The 25,852-nt window shown below is 37.4% G+C and overlaps 1 protein-coding gene and 1 non-coding gene across 3 annotated transcripts in view; one reads left to right on the top strand and one right to left on the bottom strand.

Annotated features, from left to right (window-relative positions):
* Positions 1-25,852, top strand: part of LOC134747100 (uncharacterized) — a 64,415-nt gene that overhangs the window by 5,454 nt on the left and 33,109 nt on the right. For both annotated transcript variants that reach the window (XM_063681666.1, XM_063681665.1), the window contains exons 3-42: positions 1,224-1,353; positions 3,074-3,216; positions 3,776-3,903; positions 5,198-5,377; positions 5,530-5,690; positions 6,586-6,876; positions 7,045-7,297; positions 7,545-7,727; positions 7,813-8,045; positions 8,393-8,606; positions 9,013-9,189; positions 9,690-9,922; positions 10,105-10,250; positions 10,632-10,762; positions 10,845-11,033; positions 11,442-11,656; positions 12,120-12,355; positions 12,504-12,634; positions 13,053-13,241; positions 13,523-14,262; positions 14,412-14,661; positions 15,054-15,236; positions 15,396-15,655; positions 15,829-15,997; positions 16,582-16,748; positions 16,992-17,235; positions 17,409-17,543; positions 18,156-18,367; positions 18,748-18,884; positions 19,039-19,169; positions 19,618-19,833; positions 20,186-20,390; positions 20,630-20,770; positions 21,007-21,146; positions 21,309-21,536; positions 21,922-22,166; positions 22,693-22,917; positions 23,570-23,690; positions 24,642-24,832; positions 25,427-25,565. In XM_063681666.1, the coding sequence (XP_063537736.1) occupies positions 1,224-1,353; positions 3,074-3,216; positions 3,776-3,903; positions 5,198-5,377; positions 5,530-5,690; positions 6,586-6,876; positions 7,045-7,297; positions 7,545-7,727; positions 7,813-8,045; positions 8,393-8,606; positions 9,013-9,189; positions 9,690-9,922; positions 10,105-10,250; positions 10,632-10,762; positions 10,845-11,033; positions 11,442-11,656; positions 12,120-12,355; positions 12,504-12,634; positions 13,053-13,241; positions 13,523-14,262; positions 14,412-14,661; positions 15,054-15,236; positions 15,396-15,655; positions 15,829-15,997; positions 16,582-16,748; positions 16,992-17,235; positions 17,409-17,543; positions 18,156-18,367; positions 18,748-18,884; positions 19,039-19,169; positions 19,618-19,833; positions 20,186-20,390; positions 20,630-20,770; positions 21,007-21,146; positions 21,309-21,536; positions 21,922-22,166; positions 22,693-22,917; positions 23,570-23,690; positions 24,642-24,832; positions 25,427-25,565 (8,042 nt within the window). The remainder of the gene's footprint in view (positions 1-1,223; positions 1,354-3,073; positions 3,217-3,775; positions 3,904-5,197; positions 5,378-5,529; positions 5,691-6,585; positions 6,877-7,044; positions 7,298-7,544; positions 7,728-7,812; positions 8,046-8,392; positions 8,607-9,012; positions 9,190-9,689; positions 9,923-10,104; positions 10,251-10,631; positions 10,763-10,844; positions 11,034-11,441; positions 11,657-12,119; positions 12,356-12,503; positions 12,635-13,052; positions 13,242-13,522; positions 14,263-14,411; positions 14,662-15,053; positions 15,237-15,395; positions 15,656-15,828; positions 15,998-16,581; positions 16,749-16,991; positions 17,236-17,408; positions 17,544-18,155; positions 18,368-18,747; positions 18,885-19,038; positions 19,170-19,617; positions 19,834-20,185; positions 20,391-20,629; positions 20,771-21,006; positions 21,147-21,308; positions 21,537-21,921; positions 22,167-22,692; positions 22,918-23,569; positions 23,691-24,641; positions 24,833-25,426; positions 25,566-25,852) is intronic.
* Positions 17,696-17,768, bottom strand: Trnat-agu (transfer RNA threonine (anticodon AGU)). The gene has a single exon. It is a non-coding gene; the product is annotated as a tRNA-Thr (tRNA).

Below are 25,852 nucleotides of genomic sequence, written 5' to 3'. Positions count from 1 at the left end.
AACGCAAGGAGAATTCTAGCTGTAAAATATTACAAATCTAATCCAAATTAGTCGTATTTAAGTAAATAACAGCTTACATTTTTCATTACATAGGTACTTTAAACTCTAGAGGATAAAATGCGACTGTTCACTGATTTTAACTAATAAAGAGAGCCTTTCCGAGCCGTATATCCAACAATAAACGATTACAAAATACACACACACGTACCTATATACATTATACATCAATATAACATTCAATAATAATTAATGAAACAATACCAAACAATGTCTCTAGAGAAAATAAGTAACACACTCACGTCTTCTTCTAAATCTAAATATTCCACAATCGAAGTCCACCAAGAGACCTTGACTTCCATTATAATTATGTCATACTTAATTTAAGAATTGTTTATGTCTTTGACCAGTTTTAAGGGCATCACACAGATACTATAATAATTTATGTTAAGATAAAATAAACGGCTAAGATACCTACTATTTATTTTGATAATGGGGTTGGCAACAACTGTCTAAGGTTTGCAGAGATGGCGCCATCATAGCTTGCCCCTTTTTCTATGAGATTTGACTTAAAGGGCTGGCATCCAGGGCATTAAAAAAACAAAAATTTGACACAATTCTAAGGATTGACAGGGCAAGCTATGCTGGCGCCATCTGCTAGCTATTTCGACCGGCCAACCCCATTACATTTAAGCTATCGAGCGATATCGAAATTCTTAACATGCTATCTTAATATACAAAATATATCTTGAGATCCTTAGGGATGACTCACGCTAGACCGGCCCAGGCTCGGGCCGAGGCGTCCGACATGTCATTTTCTATGACGGCTGACCGGCGATCACGTGGTGCTTTCCATAGAAAACGAAGCGCCGGAAGCTCCGGCACGGCCCCGGCCCGGTCTAGCGTGAGTAATCCTTTATTTGTAAAAGGACATAAATAAATAAATATTAGGGGACATCTTACACAGACCAACCTAGCCCAAACTCGTACTATGGGTGCACTATAGGTGCTAGGCGACGATATACATACTTATATAAATAAATACATACATATATACATAGAAAACATCCATGACTCAGGAACAAATATTAGTGTTCATCACACAAATAAATGTCCTCACCGGGATTCGAACCTCGGACCATCGGCTTCGCAGGCAAGATCCCTACCCACTAGGCCAAACCGGTCGTCAAATAATAGGACAATCTTATAACATTGTGAGTTGGCAGGTCATTACGCGGCGCGCGCGCTGCCCAGCGCTGGGGTGCTGGCCTTCCTTCAGTCCTTCATCTGCAGCGTGAACAACGAGTGTCTACCTATGGAGCAGTATGAACAAATACCCACCTATGAGAACTCCACGTGAGTATGGATAAATTTACAACATTTTAGTTTCTGATAGAATTGGGAATACACTGTTAAAATTCTTCGCGATTATCTCGAGTGATTAATATTGTAAAGCCGGATCCAGACGGGTGTGACGTGTAATGTAAGATTACGTATAATATAGCGCCATCGTGTGGACGCGCGCTGAAGCCGGGTCCAAACGGGTGTACATGTAATGTAATCCATCGTGTAATGTAACAGGAATTCTGCGTGTGGACGGCACTACGAGCATTACATATGTAACGCTCGTGCCGGATCCATCGAATTTTCTGTCGAATTTTAGCGCGAACACAAAGGCGCTCGCAGTGCCGTCCACACTGACGCCATATTACACATTACGCGTTACACGCGTCTGGACCCGGCTTGAGAACCGACAGGCGATGGACGGCACAAGCGTTACATGTATTGCTAGTAGTGCCGCCCACATGCAGAATTCGTAAGGGTAACAAATAACCCGACCAAATTACGTAACTAGGTTGTTTTTGGTATTTTGTCAGGAATGTTAAAACGTGTTTTTATTTTTTTCGCACTGCGTATGTTCTACCCCTCACGGGCGCAGCCGTATAGCTCATATATAGGATCCTACCATCTATGGGTAATTTAAAATTATAAGTAGTAAGTAGCCAAGGGCCTGACACTCTTTGATAGTTTTATTGCGATTCCTATAAGAGAGAAAATAGTGCCATGCTTTGTCCTTATCACCGACCGGGTGGCATCAAAGGTAGGAGGCGATGGCGAAATTTATAAGAGTGAAAGAAAAAATCCTATGCTGCCCAAATTGTATATGAATATTCTTTCTCTTACCCCCGGTCGCTCGGTGGCGCGTCTATACCTACTTGTATATACTATGTCTATGTAATCGTAAGTAGCCAATTAAATTCATAGAAAAGCACAGATCAGTGAGACCAATGATTTATGTAGTCAAGACCACAGGTCTAGAATATAAACGATCATTCTAGAAATCTAGATCTGTGGTCAAGTCAAGACATTTGTTTGCCCTAGCCAAGTATCCACTCAGTTTGCGAAAAGATGTGTTTCAACACGAGTCGCCAAATATTGTCTATGCAATCGCAAAACACAATATTCCAGTGTTTTCCTCAGCAAATAGCACTTGAGCACGCATATTTGTTCTTGTACCTGAGCAAGTATGAAGGTCATATTCTAATATTTGATGAAGGTAATACCTACTACTATCATAGACTAAATTGATCGGTCATAAGCCTTATTCCAACGACATAAGATCTAACGAAAGGTCAATTAAGAGGGGGCCTAAAGCGAGAAAATTTCGAAGGGGACAAAGTATATAGAAATCAGAAATCATCGCATTTATTCGTAATAAACTATAACATATGTGTATGTAAAACATATATATAATATATAAAACAACAAAGAGATATAAACATAAAAATAAATAAAAAGTTTACCACGAAATGGTCCCGCCTCAGCATACTTAATGCTAATATTAAATCATTGAGGTAATATGTATACACTAGAGGCGGCCTCTCGAAGAAAATGTTCCGCACCTCAATGAAGTGCATGCACTTCATTGCTACAGGCTAGCTGCGCTTATTCTTTAGCTTAGTGACAGACGTCAAACGCAAAAAATGGCGTACACCGCGCGGACACAATTTGTTCTCGCCAGCTTGTTAATGTCTATACATATATGTCAGTGTATTAAATACATACTTTGTTACAGACTTACCAAGCTCCAGCGTCAGTTCACTCCGCTCCTGTACAACGATTCGGTGCTAAATGTGGCCGCTACTGTCCCAGACGCGTTGAAACTGTTGGCCACCCTAGCAGACATCGTGGATGAACCCACCTTCGTCTCTATTACTAGTACGTTTAGGGTCACTTTACTTTAGAACCTCCGACTGTAGAACGATTCGGTGCTAAATGTAACCGCCACTGTCCCAGACGCGTTGAAACTGATGGCCACCTTAGCGAACATCGTTGATGAACCCACCTTTGTCTCTATTTAAGGGTTCTTAATTGACACCGACACACACACACACACACACAATTTTTTTACGGCGAAAATAACGAGAAACTATTTTTTTATAATTTCTTCCATGCCATCTGGCGCAGCCTGTCTGGTCTATACCTAATTACCTAACGTCACAAAGCCGCGTGCTTTTTAGCGGGCCGATTTTATTAGCGGTGCAGCAAGCGCCACATTTATTTTGACTTTTCGATAGTTTCTGAGCCTGCTACAATGGATATCAGGTTTATTAGCAACATTTCAATTTCATGAAAACTAGAATCTGTTGACATATAAAAAAAAATACATGTAAGTAGATAATTTGGAACGCAAAGACAAGACAAGGTGGACCTTGTCTTCAGCGGTGGACCGCTGGTCTAGTATATCAAGTATATTATGTGAGTTTTTTGTTTCCAGAACATGGTCTCAAAGTCCGGGATCTATTCAACAGCCCCGCTAGAGTAAGGCGATATATAGCATCAACATTCAATGTGACTCAGGACGTCGCGGAAAGCATTATGGGATCTGAACTAAGCTTTCAAGGTGTAAGTTATTATAATCAACATCGTAATTAGACTGCCTTTCCACTGAGGCGGAGGTGAACGGAGATGAGAGACGTTTGCCGGAGGATCCCTCAGTATCCTCAGTGGAAAGGAGTGTGTTCAAAAATTCATTCATTTTTGAATTGGGCTTAATCAAAACGTTCAACCGAATTGTGAACCCACTGGGTTCACAATTAGGATTTTTTGTTTATTGCAGATTACGAGATCCATATTACATTAAAATCACGAGCACAATTAAAATAACAATAAATAGGTACATTAAAAAAATATTAAAATTTCCGTCATAAAACAAATAAAACAAATGAAAAGGCACATTACAAAATTCAACAGTTAAACAAATACAAAATAAATATTAATAATGGCCAAATTTCCGTCGAGTTAATACTTAGGAAGAGGTTTTTAGATTAGGGTAGATTTAAAAAAACGATTTGAATGTTTTTCATGAACGTTTTTATTCAGTTATCAATGGTAATAATGTGCAACATGCCATATTGAACATGATGCGATTAGTTTATGTGACTGCTATAATTAAAGGCATTAAAATACGAGTGTGGGTTTATGAAACGAACGAAGTGAGTGAGTTATGGTTCGATATCAAATAACATGCGAGATTTGTCAAAATTGTTTCCAATTGACACTTAATTTTGAATAAAACGTCATCTCGACTGATATTAGATCAGAGGTCAAATCAAATTTAGAACATCTCTAAGAAACAATTCATAGAGTATCGGTTATCAATAGATACTTTAAAGTAAACATTACCTACGATGCACAGATACAGCCTTTCTTACGACATAATTCGCTATTAGCTTATCGTTTCTGAACATTTTGCGGGGAAGCTATGAGTCCCCGGCAAGCTCGGCCGAATTGCACCTTCCCATACAAACGTAGTTCCACTCTCATTTTAAAACTACGTGTTGGATTGTAATGAAACTGCACATACATTGACATGGGGTATATCTAGTAGTACTAGTAGATTATATAGCTCCAGTTTATAACACAAACAAAATAGAGCAAAAACAAGTTTTGTATAAAAATTTAAATTCGCTGTATTTTTTAGCTATGGTATCTTAAACTACATAAACTAATTTCAGACATAGATATACCTTATCCTATTGTAAGTACAATGTTTTAGAGCAATCTAGCTAGTCGTTTTTAAATGAGAGCAGAACTACGTTTGTATGGAGAACCGAGCTTGCCGGGGACCCTTATGGTATGGAGGTAAATAGAAAAAAATATTTGGAATGCAATTAAAATATTATTTTGTCCTTTTCAGATAATGAAAGGTAACATAGACAGATGTAGTGCAACTTCACTAGCAGAGACGCTGAAAATGGAAAATGCAGAACATTTGAGATTAATAGTGGAGAAACTTTGTTCGCTAACAAATAAAGATATAAGAAAAATACTTTTAGATCTAATAGTAGAAGTAAATTTTGGGAAATATATAAATATGGTAAGTAGTGTTAACTAGTGTTATCGTGTGATTTTTCCACGAAGCTTACTTGGCCCGATTTTTATTTTGCTCTAGTGTTTTTTGTCAAATTTTGACAAAATTTAGTAAATTTAATAACTAAGCTACTACTAAATTAAGTGTTTATTCAACAGATAGGTGACATGTATAAGAAGCTAAGCGGGGACGACCGGCTAACGCAACTGGGCTACATGTTGACGGCAGTACTACGGATGACAAATGTCAACAGCTTCCTGCCATCAGAGCTGACAGTCTTCTTCGGGAATGAGGAATTCAGCTACTTCAACTTGACATTGTAAGTAATTCTGAAAGGGACTAGAGATACTAATATTTGGGGCATAAAACACAGCTTTAAACCTCTCGTTTTGAATGACAGTTCCTTCAAGTTTTTTTGTTGAGCTTAGTTTAAAATATATTAAACTGGTGTTGCAGGCGTCCATGGGCAACGGTAATATGGGGCATTTTTTATAAAAAAAATATTGTCGATGGCGCTTACGCCGCACAGCGTCGCGCGGCATTGTATTTATATCGGAGCTTCGTTAATAATGGCGTAAGCGCCATCGACAATAAGGTCTCTTTTTATAGAAAATACCACATATTAGCTTACCATCAGGCAATTCGTCTGTTCGTTTGCCTTATCATTAAAAAACTGCTTTTAATAATATTCTAGGTTCCTTTATTCAATGAAAACAGGTTTTCTTTCTGATATTGATAATTTAATAGATTATTCATTATAGTACAATAGACAATATTCTGCCGTGGGACAATAGAGAAATAGCTAATAAAGTAAACAATGAATGAAACATGATTAATTCAAAGCCACCGTTAATAGTTTCTGAATTACAAAATCAGTCAAACTAATAGTTTATTAGCTGTAAGATAATTATAGCATAGCGATCATTGAGCACGTAAATGTTCGTTTTTAGATTCTAAGTAACCATTGTTCTGACAATTTTATCACCAGTCTCATTCACAAGTATTTCAAGGTACAAACATACTTTGATAAATGGTTTTCAATCCAAAATAATATTATATTAAGACAAATTTTAGTTTAAAAACAAGACCTGCGGTGCTTTTCTAGCAAAGTCGGATGTAGGTACCAACATAAAAGTAGAAAATAAAATGTATAAAATCTGTCAACACAAACTGAGGACAATTTTAAACAGCATATACTTTTATAATGATTTCAGTATTTCTAAGTTCATCGACCAATTTAAACCAACGTATGCCGACACACAAGCATACAAGACGGTAAGGGAACTCGTCGACGCAGCTATAGTTGGTATTCAGTATTTGAACAAATTCGTGGCTTCCAAGGATTCCAACGACACTGTTGAAGAAATTTCAAGTTTATTATTGACACACGTTGGCAACAAACTCGGCGGTAATAATGATTTTAAAGCAGTTTCTAAGGACGTCAATGATGCTGTGCAGGAATTCGATAGAAATGGAAACGATTCGGGTTTTGATGTTTTTGATGTGTAAGTGGATTTTTATTTAAACTATGTTACACATATTGTTTTGTTAGTTTTTTTTTATATTACTCCAAATGAAGCAACCATTTAAAATATTTTGCAAAATAATTCTCAGAAAAAGTGCTGTTACGATAACTGTTTCAAAAAGTTAAATTTTCATATTTTCTATTTTAGATTTTCAAAACTCACCAATTTAATATTAAAGTGGATTCCGGATGATGAAAAACAAGACGTTCTCTTCTATTCGACTTTGCTGACTAAACTAATCGAAGGAGCAGACAAAGTCGTCTCCACCAACATGCATATAGAAGAGGTGGTCTACAATGCTTCCTTGCGGAACTCCGAGGGTTTTAAATTATTGCTGGACATTCCAGCTCCAATTGTAGTGAAGGGATTGGAAGCTTTAGCTGATGCGGAGAGGACTCAGGTAATCCATCTTTGTATGGGACTAAAACCAAACATTAGTGTGTTATAACGTAGTGTTACTTGATCAAATGGTTATTATAAGTCTTCTCAAAGAAAAATATATAATTATGAGTATTAGTGACGGTAATAAAAGTATATTATAATGTGGAAGTCGTCTTAAATCAGTAATGGCATGTCTACACTATTACTATGTATGCAAAGATAATCTTCTGTCGGGCTTTCTTTATTTGACTAAATTTCATTCGCAGATCTTCACTTCTAAAATAAATTTCCCTGGTCAGCTGTTTTGCGATAGATTAAAGCTGCAAAGATTCTTTATGGTGTCAAATACCGACGCAGACATGCTGAAGGGTAAACTCTGTAGTGACGTTTGGAAAAACTATATTTCAGACTTAATAAGATCTTTTGGTTTCTTCGACGTTAGAGATAATGTAAGTATATTCTTTATAGTATGGGTTTGTTTTAAATAATTGCCTATTCGCTTCTCTTACTTATGAAGGAAAAAATACTTTTCAGATAAACAATATGGCATCGTTATTAATTCAGAAAACTATTGGAAAAGACACAAGCAGTCAGCTTTACACAATAGATAAAGATTTTCAAGTTCTTAAGGATTTCTACAATACGTTGACTAGAATAAACGCTGAGCACAACACTAAGGTTGACTGGAGGACACTGCTTGATGGCACTAAAAACGGAGAATTTTTGGAAACATTTCAAAATAAGACTAATTTGAGGAATCAGATATTGTAAGTGAGATTTAAGAAAATTTGTCCTTTAGATTCAGATTATTTTCAACACTTGAAAATATATCCATTTAAAATAAGCACATAACAACTTTAATACCTATATGAATCTCCATTTTATGCATTGGTGTGCAAATGAAGACGAAAGCGAATATTTTCTAGTTTTTACCACAAAGTGTAAATTACATAAAAAAAATAGACTAAGTTTGACGAGTACTTTATATTGGTAATCAAATTAATCATGTCTAAGAAGTCATTATTAAGTGTTTTTTATTAAGCAGATACGTCTATAAGCGATACTACTTTTTTTTTCATTATTAAATGAATTAAAACAATTAATGTGTATTTAGAATAACCCTCCACGGAGCATTAGCCAAAGAGATAGTCAAACAAAACACGATCTTGGATTTCAAGATAACTCCAGTTCTGATCGATGCGACGACTATGTTGATGGCTTTGAATGCCCAGCTTGCGACCACACCCACAGACGTGACAGATGAGGTGAAGCAAATGTATCCTGACGTATTGAAGACTGTGCTATTGACTGCTTTGGATGAAGAAAAGGTAGGTTTAAAATTGTAAATGAACTTTAGTAAAACAATCCAATGAGAGGATGAGAGAGTTAACCCATTGAGTTGGTACGTACCTTCAATTTTGTAAAATGTATTCGGTAGTATCGGCAATGAGTTGATGACATTCATAATCATAATCATAATCATTTATTTGCACATAAAAAGGGTTTCAACGACGTCAACAAAAAAAGATGAATAGTGAATACTGTTTCAATTATCGCATGTAAATCGGAATAACAATAAGGTTAAAATAACATATTTTTTTACATTTAGAGTTGATGATCACACTATTGACCGGCAACTTTTTTATCGTTGGCATCGGAAAATTATTATTTTCTTGAATAACTTGTTTGATCTCTATAAGCATCGTGAAATATAATGTAAGTACTTTTTTTCAGACTTATAGATCTTTATCGGCACATAGCGAAGACATTTTATGTCACGGAATCGAAAAAGCATCATCATTTATATTAATGCCACCAGTAGTAGACAGTCATCGTTTGGTGTCCGCTTTATGTCAAATGTCCAGTGCAATTGAAAAAGGATTCATAAGAAACTCATCAATTGGAAAAGCTGTAAGTTATTGAATTCCGGTATTGTATCCTTTTATTTTTGTCATTTGTAATTCATTATACCTTTGTCAATAAATTATTTATATTGTATTTGTATTTTGTAGTTTTTGTTGTTGTAATTATTAATAATAGCATGCATGGCCTGTAAATGAAATTTAAATGTAATTTAGTAATAAGCTAGATATAAGACAATTTGTGTGCCCTGACAGGGTGTCATGGAAGCTTCCTGTATAACTTCAATAACATCTCATGTACATGACTTTTACAAATAAACATCTTATCTTATCTTATCTTATCTTATTATATATTTTGTATTCCTTGTCCTTGTGAGGATTAAATAAGAACTTTCGGTATAAGTAATTTTCCTATCAAATAACACCTGAATCCAAATCTGTATTAATTTAACACTAGATCAGGGTGCGACTTCGTTTTATCAAACTAGGTTCCAATTGAACAGGATTGAATAACATTATTAAGAATTGAGACCATACATTTTGTTCCAGATAGAAAAGGTAAAGAACTCCAAACATAGCGCGCTAGACGAGGTAAAATGGACACAGCTCATAAACGGAGTCAAACAGTTGTATGCCACTCTAGACAGAGATTACACTTATCTGTTTGAGTTTAAGACCTATGGGATGGATCAAGAGACGCAGAAAGAACTTAAAGTATTATTGGACGATGCAAAGAATTTTTGGTTTGGAAAGGACAATGTACAAAGAAGCTTGCATTTAAGGTATTTATCCAAATTAACAATTCCTGGTACAAATGTATTAAACGCGGTATCGCGGCGACCCAAATGGCTACTATTTTGCCTGTTATTTATAAGTGTGATGCTTAACCTGTATCTTTTTAAACAATGATATATGAGGATAAATTAAACTCATTGTAAATGACGCTAGTTTTAATTTGTTTCAGTCTTAAGTTTGGATTTCGCGTCTTGGACCTAATGGATCGTGAGATCTTCAACCTGACCAGCGAGGGTTGGATGAAAGTGAAAGGCAGCTTCGGCATGCTTACTGGACCTCTGGCGGTAGCTGAAGAGTTCATTAGAGTCATTGCAGGTAAGGAACAATTAGGATAGTGCAAAGGTATTGACTATTAGTACCATGAGTACCCTGGGAGGGTCGGCTGCTGCGGGGGCAGCTGCAATATGTAAAATATATATATTATATCGTTATCGGTATGGAAAGGTTGAATTTCTGTTTCGTTTGACTAGTTTTGCGACTCGTACGAAGTTCCTTAATCCATATATCAGTTTTAAAATGTCAGCTTTAAAGCTCTTACCTGCCGTGTCTTCATTATCTACATCAACCAACAATTTATCATGTATGCCCCCAACTAAATAGTGTTCCCACAAGGCCAGGTCGTTGTCCATCCATCTGATGGGGGCCTAATCTATCTCTAATCTAATTGACTCATAAACAATTTCCACCTCTTTTCAGCTCTATCACGGAACGAATCTTATACCTCAGATTTACCTCCCACCACGGTACAGGTTGTTCGCCGGCTGATTCCTAATCTGCCTCATTTGATCGCCGATGCCTCTCTCATTCTTGCCAGTGATAATACTGATGTGAGTATCTTTAATACTGTATTGTTTACTTGAGCAAATTACGAGTAACAAATTAGTGTTTTATATAGATACCGTATTCCAGACAGGACCGATAATAGCAGCACTCAACGCGGATCCGCCATGGCCTTGCTCAAACACCCTGACCAATCTGCTGGACCTCACGGACAGCTCGAAGGAAGCCGTGGAGGCGCTGGAGACAGTGCTGTGTTTGGATAGAAGCTTCCAGATGGAGTGGATCGAGTATCTGAATGAGAAGAACTTGACGAATCTTGTAAGTTCCTTGTTATGCCTCTTTATAAGACTGCTGCATCATCATCAACAATCGAAAGAAGTCCATTTTGCTAGATAAAATAAACCTCAAAGATCGTTACAGCAACTGATCATGCGTCATCCAACAGTTTCCAACTATCTCAAGTATCTCGACCAGATCAGTCTATTTTGTTAAGAGCTTTACTTTCTCCTTGTACGTGTATAAATAGTACTTCTCTCTCATTAGAGAACTTATTTGTCCTAGTGACTATCGGTTCTGTGCGCAATGTCCTTCACCCACTACCACTGTCTCGCAACTGATTGATAATAATGATAATCCTTTGATATTATTGATAAACCTTTTTTCCCGAATGAGAGTGTAAGGTCAGTTGCTGGTCAATGTACGTGTTCCTACCCTCTTATCTTCCAGAGTATACAAACATGGAACACTACAGCACCATCTCCACACATATTTCTGAAGTTCTCCTCAACATTCGACTCTGTGATAAAAGATACAGCGGCCCTCAAAAAAGTTCTGGATGAAATGGGGGGCGATTCTTCTGACATAACAGAAAGACCTGTAACGTTCGTTTCGGCTTGGAGATATGCACAGCAGACGTTGAGGGGAAAAGATGTTGAGATACGGTAAATTGAGACTTGAGACTTAAGTATTGTTTATATTTTTTAGGTATTTTCTATCATGGGACTACAGTAAGGGTTCTCCACAATGGGTACAGTTTTTAAATGGTCGCCATAGCGCATGTGAAACAGGATTACAGGTATCCATATACAATGGTAGCATTGGTAACCGCTTATCATTAGACGACCTGTACGCCTGTTTGCCACCAACGTCGTATTAACTGACCACCATATTACTCGTACCTAAAAAAACACAAACAAAAAGAAGACACCTTATGAATTTAAGTTGACATGTTTCGTATATACCTACTTCCCCTGTTGTGGATGTAATATCGTATCCATCAATATCGGTGGTTGCAAGAATATTTACCTAAGGACTTAAAGAGTTTCCTAAACTTACAGGTACTACATATATGCATAATATGCACTTATATACTATTGACTAACCCTTTCATTTCTGTTTGTCCAGAAATTTCTTCTCAAAATTGGACTTCGTCATGGACTCAATTATAACACCAGTAACCCATGACAACGTGCCTTTGAACAGCCTATGGGAAGACTACGTAAAATGTTCAGGAGCTACATACATAGAGGATGACTGCAGACTACTCTTGAGAAGTGCTGTTAAGAACTCTCTCAGGTTCTTGTCTGTTCTGGTTAAAAACATGGCTGAAGATCTTCATACTTTTTTCTATGAAATTAATGGTAAGAAGAATAACGTCATATTTTTCATACTTGCAGTCACATTATTAGTTTTGATTATAAGTAAAATTATCTTGAGGGCAGTTGACAACTGTGGAGATAACTTCGTCGTGTTTTGCAGCACATACTGAGCGTAAATACTTGGTTTCAGAGCCCGACGCTAACCTGCTTCAAATAATGGGCTTTACGAAGAAAACTGGCCTTTACATGCTGTATGACAAGATGACTGATTTCATCGGAGTATTGCTCAACTCTTACTGGGATTATGGTTTCATGAACCAAGTGAGTATTCCACGCATAAAAATTTACAATAATTATCATTCTTATTTTTTCAATTTTCACTTTATTTAGGTAGCAGCTCTCTCGATCCTGTGGATTGTCACTTCACAATCCACTCGCATTCTGAAAGCGCAGCAATCCACTTTACCTTTACTTTAAAATATTTTTGACCTTAAGATAATAAGATACCAATTACTTTAGTGTTTTTCAACTTCGCTTTCATACGCCATTTTCCAAATTTGTATGATGTACTGAATATAATTGATTTATTCGGAGAACGTAGTCTTTCCCCTCCAACTTTCCTATCCAACTTTAACCAGTTCATCGCTGATCCTTGACTTGCTCAAGCCCTTCTTAATAAATCTTGTCCAATGCCACTTTCTAATAGCTTGCAGTAATCATCTGAATCATTACCTAACAGGTACGCAGAGCATCCCAGTCTCAGTTCTGGGACTGCGACGCCCTGGTGTCGGCGCTAACCTCGCCTCCCGGCAGCGCCATTGACGCCGCTGGCATCCGCAGAGTCCAGCCGTACATATGCCCATCGCTCTTGTACTGGATCTCGCTGCCAAGGGGCGATAACACATTGCTTGATGTCGTCGCGAAACCGGTAAGTAAAATAATATGTTTTGGTAGCTACTATTACCTTTCGTTAGTACCCTTTTAGTAGTTTCTACATAGTTGCAATAACGCATTAATTGCCATAAAAAAAATTGAATGTTAAATGTTTTTGACACAAAAAATTACAGGTGCCCCGCTTTTTATTACCGACTTTATCTTAAAACAAAAAAATAAATAAAGGCGATTCTACCGAGCCCAATTTTAATTTATAACAGTGTTTCTGTATTCAATTGATGTTATGTAATTTACTATGATTCTTTTTTGTTTTAGCAATATTACTTCTTTACCGTAAATGCTAGTAATTTGATAAGTAATTTTGAAGATGCTTTCGACAAAGTAAACAATTTGACAACTCTACTAAAAGATATCGCTAGCAAAAATGTCGCTATTCTATCTGAAGAAGACTTTAAACTTAGCGCAATGAAAAGCAAATTTGAGACTAACTTTAATTCAATTTTAACTTATACTGTTAATAAAACAGATGCATCATATAAGTTATTTAATGAAATAAATACAAAACAATTTGCTGCTACTGCTTATTTGGCCAGAATAGTAGCTATCGTAAACAAACTTCACACTGCTATAGAAAGCCTCAAAGTTGATGATATTGCTAAAGAGTTAACAGAAGATGACGTAAAAATACTAGAAAATGATTTGACTACCATACAGAAAATATTTAAAAGAAGACCAGCAGAGGCTGTAGCATTGCATTTTGATTTAATTACGAATGTTTTATGGCAAAATAACGATAACTACACATTAATCAATGGTATAGCAGAAATGTGTGATGACTTGAAAAATAATGATACACAGAAAGATATTTTACTTGACATGCAAAGGACTAAAGTGTTGTTATGTGTTAAGAATTTCCGAGTGGTTTATGATGCAGTTGAAGATACTGTTAAAGAAGACTACGAAGTTACACGAGATAGTTTATATAATTTGCTGGACGTTTTGCAACAAGGTGTAATAGGTAGTTTAACAGATGTAGGGGAATTTCTTAAACAAAGGTATTGCATTTTGTTTTAATTTGGTTTGTCTCTTTTATATTCGATCTTTGTAAAAAAAAATTAAGTTCTTATTTTTTCTTGTCATTTTCGATAATGTATTCGTCCAGTAGGTACTTGAACATTATCCGGGATCCAATTTCTCATTACAGAACTCAAATTATCAACTATTTGAAATACTCAATAAAATATTCCTACGACCTGGGAATCCCAGTATATCTCAAATACCTACATTCCGCTCTCCAGCATCAAGACGTAATCCTTAGTTTCATCTCCGGTGGCAATTGGTGGACAGACCTGAAAAATATCTACAATGGACAGTACGCTACACGATTTTTCGACAATTTAGAAAACAGCTTTGATATCTTCGATGATGTGGTCACTAATTTTGATCAAATTCACGTGAGTAACCGTTTTCGAGTAATGTTTAGAAACATTCATGTTAACACTTAAATAATTTTGTAGTTACAGCGTTCCTTTTTTTTCCTTAGTCTTAGATGAAACCATAGTATTTTTACCTACCAATAAAAATAAAAGGCCATCATTCATTTATATTTTTTTATTTTATTTTCATTGGTACAAAGTTATAGAAGTGATGGATTGAACATTCTTATCAGACCAATTGTACCTACTTTAGTTTTACGATATAAATTTGCAACACCCTTATCATCATCATCATCATCATCAACATATCATGTTGTTCTGTATTATATTGTAATACCTGTGTACCAACATGAAAGCAATAAAGTTCTATAGGTAGGTATGTTCATTTCATTCACATTGTATCTTTTTAGTTTGTCCGCCTCCTTCGAGATATTAACGTGAACAATACAGATGCTCTGTGCCTCCCCAACATTACCCTATCCGACTATGTCCCAGACAAGACCGGAATAATTTCTGATTTAAAGAACCAGCTGTGTATGGAAGAGAAAACAGAATTGTTCAAGGAGCTGCCAATGCTTGTAATCGCATCTCAGGTAATTTATTCAGATACTTAAAAATAATTATTATAATCGTTGTCATCGTCGACAATACCTTCATCATAATCATTCCACCACAATAAATGGTGACCAAGGTGTAGGTAATTAACTGGTTATAGAAAAACCTTGCTAAAGTTATAAATCTTGTATTTTCAGGGTTACGACATGGATCTTACTCTGCCTACAGAAATTAACTATACTTCGCTAAACTTAGACATAGGGAACTTTGAATCCAAATTTGACTTGGTCAAAACGGGCCCCCAAACTCCTATGAGACCCGATTGGGTGACGGAAGAGAAGCTAGCTCACGTGAGGGTGGTAGCAATGAGTTTGCTGTCTCAGGAGTCGGTAACGAAGATGGCTTTTGGATTCCTGACCAATATTGTTGATGCTGCTACACTATTCTTGAACACCAGGTTTGCGATATTTATTGTGATGATTATACCCTCCAATCTCAAATACTTTTTTGTCTTCATTATATTAATATACCTTTCGCTTAAGTTAGTCTTCGTTGCGTCATCATTTTCGCCGTCGCCGATTATCTGCATTTAAAGGAGAACTGGTACATATCGATGTTTTTTTGTTTTAGCAAATGTTCCATCTGCTCTCCATTGACGACTTGGTTCAAGCAATTAAATCTTCAGCTTTTCAAAAAACAAGAGTATGATAACTTACTGTGTCATTTGCACGAAATGAGCATGGACGATATATACCAAACTTTGAAGAACAACTTCCATTGGGACATGGCACTCAGAGAGGTAGGTTAAGAGTATTGTCAAGTACCTCGTCATAGGGACATCATGATCATGATCTGTAGCATAGAGTAACTTATACTAGAGCGGTACTGTCATAGTAAATTTTGTAACCCCAGTAAATTCACTGCCATCTGTCGACACACTTTAAAACTAAAAATAAATTTTTACAAAAATACGATAAAATGTATTTAAATATGGATAAATGATTTTTTTATTTGCATTAATTATTTTTATATGATTTTGACCCATGTTATTTCACTGGTATGCGTTAAAATTATAAATAACAAACGAAACAGTCAACGCCCTCTATACGAGTGTAGGCCAAAACTAGTGGCGCCATCTGATCGAGAATCAAATTTTCGTGATTTTCGAGGCACGTTTTTTCCTTAGACTTATATCTATCTTTGTCTGTAGGAAATTTTTATTTACAAACAATAATTTGCCTTCTATTGTCGTTGGGAATGAAATAATAATATTTGCATTTTAAGATAGAGAGATAGAGATCTTTACTTGCATCCAAGTAGATGATACATAAGCTAAGTTTGACTAACGGCCTGAATTACCTCTTGAATTTTCTCTGCAAACAGCTGATGTCAACACGGAACTATACTAAATACGAGCTTAACAAGGCCGTAAATGAATTTCTGGAACACGTAGAATTACACTTACTCGAAGATTTGTCCAACCATTCACCTAAACTAACCGACTGCCTTGCGAAAAACGTCAGTCGCAATGCGTTTGGAAACGCCACCATGTAAGTAGTAATTTAATAATTCAATCTTTTACTTCTCTCCATAGTGTTTGTTAATTCGTAGCTATTCGGTGTTTCATAGCCACTGCCATTTTGCTTGATGACAAGTATTTTTATATGACATGTAAATAATCCTATTTGATCATTCCAAACATAAATGCTGTTGTGTAATGCTCGTAACTTTTCCGAGAGGAGAACTGTTTTTTTTTAAATGGAAATGAACATTAATTTATAATCAAAATTCAGGTTCACACAAGTATTAGCACAAACCTTAAAACTGCTTCGAGCACAGCTGCCTCATATAAAAGAAATAGAAGGAATCAGTGACACACCTTTCATGAAGAAGCTGCTATCCAATGTGGCGCATAACCTTGACGTAATGGCGCCTTTGAAGATGTATTTGAGGAAGGATAATGATTTGACTAAGGAGTTAAAGACGATTGGAGAGGGTCTAATAGACGTCAATGATATAGAAATTAATTTGCGGATAGTAAGTGGAATATTCTAATTATTGTCATAACTTTGCACGTTGCTCTTTTTGAGCTAAAATTACGAAGTCAACTGAACGAGGAATTACGATAAAATTTGGTATTTTCTTCTGCATTTTTATTTCTCTGAAATTACTCTGAAAAGAAAAACTAATAATGAATAACCATATTTCAGATCAATCAATGCAAGGAATTCAACTATTGTGTGAAAATACAAAATAGCGATGGCGACATCTGTGAAAATATAAATTGTAGTAAAATCATCGAAGATATTAACAATAACTTAAATAAAACTCTCGTCGAAAAACAGGTGGGTGGAATAAATGGGCTTCGTTCCTTATTATAGTAAATTATTAAAAATTCAAGAGCTTGTCTAGGTAAATTAATTTAGTATTAAGCACAGAAACGTCTGCGAACGATGCTATTAAGCTTAGCAATAAATTAAAAGTGGAAAAAATTCACTGTCTTGGGTGGGACTTGAACCCACGACCACTGGATCACTAGTACAGTGCTCTACCATCTGAGCCACCAAGACCGTACCCAATGTAGCGAATATTTCCACCATATATGAGCCACTAGGGAGGCTCTAGTAGGCTTGTCTAGGTAGTCTTTGTTTGAGCCCATGTACAGTCAGCTACAGACAAAATTCTATGCAGGGGGGTTGATTGTCTCTGCAGCTACCGTACCGTACATACTCGTATACTGTGTTCCTTAAGCCTTTGTTAGACGACGGACAGAACCCAATGCCACATGCCCCTTTAGATATCCCTAGTCGACCCCTAGTCTATCCCTAGTTGACCTCAAAACAATTAAGCCACGTAGAAGAATGGTACTTGTCTCCGTGACGCTCAATTCTGGTAAGGAAAATATTTAAAAGCAGAGTCAAAAGGAATTGATTTAGAATTGTTTCTTAAACTTCCAGCTACCAACCGTACAAGCTGCTGAATTCTGGCGTCTCTCCTTCGTCACATCCATTGTAGAACATGTGGAACAGCTTATAAGCCACTTGGCTCGTCTCCTCGGCGTTGCCAGTGGCATGGACGTCCAGGCCCTGATGGAGGGGAGGTTGGCGGCCATGTTTGATTTCGTTATGAGGTTGCTCTCTGATGAGATTCTGGATAGTGTCGTATACAGGTAAATTTTGTCGCATATGTGTTATCGATACATGGCGAACTTGTTTTGCAGTATTAAGATCTTTAGGCTACCTACCCCTGTCTCTTGAATTATCAATCTCAGCCTATATACATATGTGCAAGATAAAGCAAAATAACCCAAATTTAGAGATAGAGATCTTTATTTGCATACCAGTACAGATGTTACATACATGGACCCTGAAAAGGGTGTAGCAAAATAGGTAGTTCACAATATTACAGTGCTTAATATTATACTACTGATTTATACATTCAATAAAAAAAGCGTAACTACTTACTGTTTGTTACTGATTGTCTTTTTGACTCTATTTACATGGTTCGTGATGTGTGACTAAAGATGTAACATAACGACATTTTTTTCAGTTTACAAAGTATAATAAAAGAGCTCGAGCCAATCTTGAAAGAGTCTTCTCTAGAAGCAGATGTAACATTTCTAACTAATGGGTTGAGAGTAATACAAGACTTCAAAAACAATTTCCTGGAAAAAGAAGAACTTAGAGGTAAGAAACTAACAATATTTAACAATTTTGTGACCTTTCTGATTTTTGTAGATACAAGTCTTATATAGTAAAAAAAAGTTACCACCATGCAGAGTGCCATCTAGAACAATTGTTATGTGCCTTCTACAAACCATCAATTTTAATATATTTCTAGTGGAACTGTCAGAATTGATTTCTTCGCCGGACCGCTTGGAGTCAGCTCTCAGTGCTCTTGGCTTCAACAACACCAACTTCTGGTCGATCGCAGCACCCAGAGTTCACGTGGGATACATCAATCTCAAGCCGGTATGTTTTTTCAAATTAAGTACAATGAAATAGGTAAAATAGAGACGCCAACCTAAATCAACAAGAAAGAGCCATCCAGCAATTAATATGTAGGCAAAGTTGGACTTTTCCAAAATAAGTCCGTACGAAAAAGCTCATAAATTGGTTTTATTATAACCTCAACGTGAAACCTTAACCTTATAGACCAAATAATTTAATTTTCTAATCATCATATACTTAATCACGAAAAACGGCCAAGCGGCGGGCGAGCTTCCCTCAGTTATCTGCAAAATGTTCGGTCCTGTACTGTCTTCATCCAATGATTCCCTACTGTCTGGTCGATATGGTACCTTGGCCATGTACTTACCTATTCACTATGGGTTTTAGTGAATAGGTACCTAGGTACTCACTTTAAGGTACGAGCATGCTAGAGGTTGTCATTAGGATAAAATTCCCTTTATTCTTTCAGATCATAACCCCAAAATCCGACTATCAAATAGCCAGCTTCGTCTGCCAGACGGAAAACATGTCGCAAGCCATCATCCCAGCCAACGTGGACGTAGTGACTCTAGACGACGTCTACGGTGCTATTATAGAGCAGTTCTGCAACATTGAAGATGAACAGGCGATGCAAATCGTGCCTGCGTTGATGGAAAACATCAACTTTAGTTACGTTTTGGATAAGGTTCGTAGAAAAAGGTCGTTATTTTGGGGTGTTTTTTCAAAACATCGCTTAAACGATTGCTCCCACTTAAATGTCAATGATAACATAAAAACTGCTAATCGTTACAGACATAGTGCATAATTGTTTTCTTTCGTATTTTCACGGACTGGTTGGTTGACTGAAGTAGCATGACAAATACGAACGCTTCCGAGAAAATACGAAGGAAAACAATTATGCACTACATCTGTACCTTATATCCCAAAGCATTTAACATATTTTTGTCCCTGGGTTATAGCCGAACTGCCAGTCGGTAATTTATTAGATAGGTAATAGAAATAGAAATATTAAATTGACATGACGTGTTCCTTCATAGATATCATCAATCCTCCTTGTCCAACTGTACTCAGCGTCAAACCTAACCACCGACGAGGGAACCACAGTCCTGGAGAGCTACCCACAGATGGCGTCACTCTTGCCTATTATCCAGGATAATGTGGGGAATCTCAGCGAGGTGCTGGCAAACGAACCGATCTTCCAGAAGCTAGCTGATTTTACGTCTGTTGGCAATCTGTTTTCTTGTAAGTATGGATTGCGTGATTATATTTTGTGTATAAAGTAAGGATGCTAAGCACGAAGGAAACCCGCTCACACAGGGTCATCGACCGCCGGCATCATGGCCGGGACAGGGGGTCGATCTGTGTAAGATTGTCCCCAAATATTTATTTATTTATTTTACGCTACAACTATCGTTTGCTTAGAATACGGCATATGGGATCAAGTTATGCTGTACCTAAACTGAATACGTTTATTGTTCCAGCATCGAGTTTCTTAGCGTCTGCCGGTAATATGCTATGCGGCACGCCTATGCAGGTACCAGACAATCGCTTTTATAAAGCTATTGTTGAGACCACTGACTTCTCTAAGGAACCCGATCCAATGCAGTTGGAGGTGTTACCAAGTGAGTTAAGATCTTTATTATCAGCATGTTATGTTTTTACAGGCCGCGCGAAAAGAAAACTAACTTAGTTCCGTTAGATACATTTAGAAACTGCACTTTTATCATCTGTCATCGTTTAATGCTATGCTATGTAAGTGCGACAGTGACATATACGACACGATAGAAGATAAATGTGCAAACATTTTATCCGTATGCACTTGACCTAACTAGCTAGGTAATGTTTACTATTTTTACAGCCGATTTCTGCCGTTCTATTTATAAGGAAGTACTAAACATGTACGGTGGAAAAATTGTATGGAGTTACATAAAGCCCATCATTATGGGAAAGATATTATATACTCCTGTGAATCCGGTGGTCGAGAAAATTATCCAACAGGTAAGACAAAAACATTTTATGAGATTTAACGGATGGGGGACGAACAGAGACGGCAAAAGTAAATCTGAACGAACGCCTGATGACTATTTGTTACTTGAATTCCCAATTTTTTTTTTAAATACATATATTTACAACGCTTCATAATCTCTATTGACATTTCAGGCAAACTCGACCTACTCTCACATGCAAAAACTAATCGGCTTAGTCCACTCATTCGCCAACGCGTTCTCATCAATCGATAAGCTATCCCAGCACCGAGACGGCATCACAGTGTTGAGGAGACTCATAGCATCACCAGCGTTCGGGCAGCTGAGAAACAATCTCATTGGCGAAGCTGCTGTACCTGACGTCGATGTAGATGGGCTGTTTGATGAATTCGGAGATTTAAAGGTAAATTAAATTAAAATAACATTGGCTTTAATACGACATACCTACTGGTCTCGACATGCAGGCCTCATCACATTATACAAGAGGGGTAGTATAACTATATAGATCTAATGTGGATTAAATTTCTTCGATATGTAGATAAAACCAACATATCTTTACGATGTTTCCTTCAACAAAATAAAATGTCTATTTGCTGGATTTGTGGGATATGGTTTGGCCCATCGGACGTCGGCGTCCCTAGAGAATATTCAAGGAGCTACTTTCTTCTTTCTCGAAGAATTTCGAAACATTTTCGTGATTGATGATTTTCTATTCGTATTCGTATCCTTGTTTATTCCTAGGTACTGTTACTGACACAAATAAACAATGAAGACTATTTTTTATTCAGAACGTAGGCAGCATGCTTCGCAAGGGCTCAGACTTACTCCATTGCATCAACATGGACCGCTTCAGACCTATGCCTGACGAAAAAGAACTTACTCACGAGGCCGTCAGACTTACGAGGACCAACGAATTCTCCGCTGGCCTGGTGTTCATGAATGTGGACGAGGAGTTCGGGAGTCCGGTTAATGTGGAATACAAGATTCGTATGGATATAGAGAGCGTGCCGACCACTACGAGATTACGGAATCAGTAAGTATTTAGTTTTCAATGTGAGCTCAATTTGAGATTCACTGTTTTGTGTCGTGTTCAAAACCGCAAACGGAAGGTTCATGACGCTATTTAATGTTTAATATCTGGGAGACCGAGCTTTGCTCGGAAAACATATAAAAACTCAAAAATGTGCGTTTTCCCAGACATAAGATCTAACTAGATCGATTTTTCGCTCCCGAAAACCCCATATAGCAAATTTCGTCAAAATCGTTAGGGCCGTTTCCGAGATCCCCAAAATATATAAATATATATACAAGAATTGCTCGTTTAAAGATATAAGATAGGATCAATATTATCTCTAGGGCCATAGGCAGTAGATACATGATGAACTGTACTGGCCAGCGGCAGCGAAACCCTGGTGTGGCTAATGCCTTTTTATGTCTCCGAAAGCATTAAATTTCGCTAAACATACATAGGCTATATATCGGGCTCAAATCGGTAACTCTTACCATATATCCTCTTGAAACTTTACCAAAAATATTAATAATTCCACTTTTTGCACCAGATTTTGGACTCCCGGCCCCGAAGACAGTTTCCTCGAAAACATGCGCTACTTCCGCGGCTTCGTCCAGATCCAGGACCTGATCGACAGCTCCATCATCAAGCTGGCCGCTAATTCTTCTAGAAGCGTCCAGAATAAAGTGCAGAAGCGGGACATTGCTTCTAGACCGGTCGAGAAGTTTGCGGTGTACACGCAGCAGACTCCGTACCCGTGTTATAGGAAGGACTAGTGAGTGCTAGCTAGTTTGTTTATAATTCTTGCCGACTGTCTTTATTGACAGTTTGCGATATTTCTTTCTTTAAAATGATGATTGTCAGTGATTGGGAATGTTGGGGGTAAATTATGATGGATTGAACCATGAACCATATTACTACTATTTTCTAAAAGAGATGATCTTAATTTTACTAGTTTTACAGTGTATCTATCTAATCTATTGTTGATAAAAAGTCAAATTTTTGTACCTAGTCCTCATGCTTAGAAATGGAAACTCGTGTGTTCTTTCAGAGAAAGTTTTTTGAATTCCTTCAGAGAGGACTCAACAAATTTCAAGACTCGTTGTTTACGTCTAGGTTCAAAGTATTTCAATGACGACTGTCCATGACTCAGAACCTTTAACCTCTTGGGGTTCAACACCTACTAGTACAAGTTACCTCCAATTAAATTTAAATCATTATTTATAAGAACAGAATTACTTTTGTGTTTTTATTGTTATCAAAATTAATTCAATTCTATTCTCTAATACCACATGAATTCTAAACCATGTGGGTAGGGATAGTCATAGAAGGAAGACTAGATGAGACCTTTTCAGTAATTCGAAAGTATTTTAACATTGGCGATCTTGTAGGTAAGTGTCCTAAATATTTTTTTCCTTTTCTCCTAGTTTCCAGTCGTCGCTGTACGAATCACAAGCGCTGGTCGTGGCGTTTTTCTTCTCGCTACTATTCACTGTAGCATCAGCCGTGCGGTTCATAGTCTCTGACAAAGAATCTGGGAATACTATGGTAAGTTTTTTTACGTCTAATCCAAGACTAAGGATTGGGCTCATCAAATCGTCTGTCACGCTTAAAATGTTCGTTCAATTTTATTGTACTGGGAACATCGTTCACTGCTGAATAACATTAATCAGTCTGTCACGTGTGAATCATACAAGTGGCCCTTAGTTAGTAAAGCTATGCTAATACCGATTTGATTCGATTTTTTTGCACGACATCAAGTAAACCGAGGCTAATTTTTACTCTCTCTATCTCCTAATTGATTATAAAATACCCATTTTGCAAGTAGTGGATGTTAAAAATAATATTAGATAGGTATTGAACAACTTGTAGAATTATACCAACGGATCCCCCCGGATCGGCAAAATATTTGCTCTTGACTTGCATATGAAATGGCGGCATTTCATGATATGTCTAGGAATTTCATGATCTGGCAGATTATACGATCTGCCTCCAACATATATAAGCCCATATCCAATATCAGATGCCTTTCCACTTTGCCGCTGTGGGCAGGTAGCAAGGAAGTCGTGTCTGAAACGTCTTACCTAAGTACTTTTTGTGTCCCCTCCTTTTTGTGTGCTCATACCAATATACGAGGTAGACAGTAGAGGCGGCAAAGTGTAACCGGAGTATTACTAAAGTCCCATTACACGGTGCGAGAACTTGCATGCAATATTCAAATTATTCGATACATCTAACTACAGAGTACAGTTGTAGTTCATAATTATTTTCTGTGTATACGTGTGTTGCTATTTCAGTCAGTCTCGGTACAAAAAATACTGAGGTTGACTGAAGTAGCATTACAAATACGTTCGATGGAAAGCAATTATGCACTACATCTGTATAATGAATTCAGTCGATCGGCCAAATACTGTAATGTAACGAAAATCTCATGCAAGTTACTTATTCGTCTAAATGGGGCCTCTGTTGATTATTTACAATTATATAAAACAACCGCAGCTCATGTCCGTAATGGGTGTGAACCTGGCGTACCACACGCTGTCCTGGTTCGTGGCGTCACTAGTGGAGCTGATGGTGACGGCGGCGTGCGTCACGCTCGCGCTGACCGCCAGCGGCGTGTTGCCGCGCACTGACGCCACGCTACTGTTCACGCTACTCGTCATATATGGCTACTCCGTGCTTATGTTCTGGTCAGTCCTACATTTAGACGGCATGTTTAATAAATTAATACTTTAAAAAACACGCTCAAAGTCCATTACGTGACCTTTCTCACAAGTGCAAACACGACTATGATACGATATTCCATCATGGAATGCCAGTGCCTATCTTCCGGCTTCATCATCAGACCTTGAAACCTAATCGTAGTCAAAGTTCATTACAAGACTTTTCTAACAAATCCAAACACAGCTATGATACGATGTTCCATCATGAAGTTCCAGTTCATATCTTCCGGCTCCATCATCAGATCAGTTCGACAGTACCATATTATTGCATTGTCATCAGAACTACATACAGCTGCCAATTTTCATGACGCTACGATCCTTGGAAGATGGTTAAATTAGTTACCTTAGATTCCATTACATGGTTAGTTACATACAGATCGACCTAATAAAAGCGTGTTAAAAATGTTGCCAGCTAGATAAGGGGCTGTGGAAGATTGCTATTTACTGTTTGCATTACTACTAAGAGCGTCACCATTTTTTGCGGTTAAAATATCAAATATGGTTCCCAAAAAGTACATTTGCTTATTCAGATTTCATGACATGTTTTGACTTCTATTTCAGTTACGCGATGTCTAAACTGTTCTCAACAGCGAGCTCAGCGGCAGTGACAGCTGCTCTGGCTTACCTCGTCACTTTCATGCCCTACGTGCTCATACTGTCTCTTGAAGCACTATTGTCGCTCACCGCCAGGCTGTGTGCTGTGAGTACATTTTCTAATATAACGAGCATACATAAACTATCTATGCAAGGGAAAGTCGAGGGCAAAAGATCTCGTGGGCGCTCTCCAACGCGATGGACAGACCTCATCAAGTGTGTCACACACTGCAGCATAAACGAGAATTCTCACTCCGCCAAACATAGAGCTACATGGCGTCGCATCACCAGGGAAGTGGTGGCGAAAGACTCAACCTAGACATGACCATGACCACTCTGCCAAGAGTGCACGACTAAGAAGAAGAAGATAAACTGTAGGAGACAGAATATAAA

Source organism: Cydia strobilella, chromosome 14, assembly GCF_947568885.1.
Source record: "Cydia strobilella chromosome 14, ilCydStro3.1, whole genome shotgun sequence".
Lineage (NCBI taxonomy): Eukaryota > Metazoa > Arthropoda > Insecta > Lepidoptera > Tortricidae > Cydia > Cydia strobilella.
This window is presented reverse-complemented; position numbering and strand designations above follow the sequence as displayed.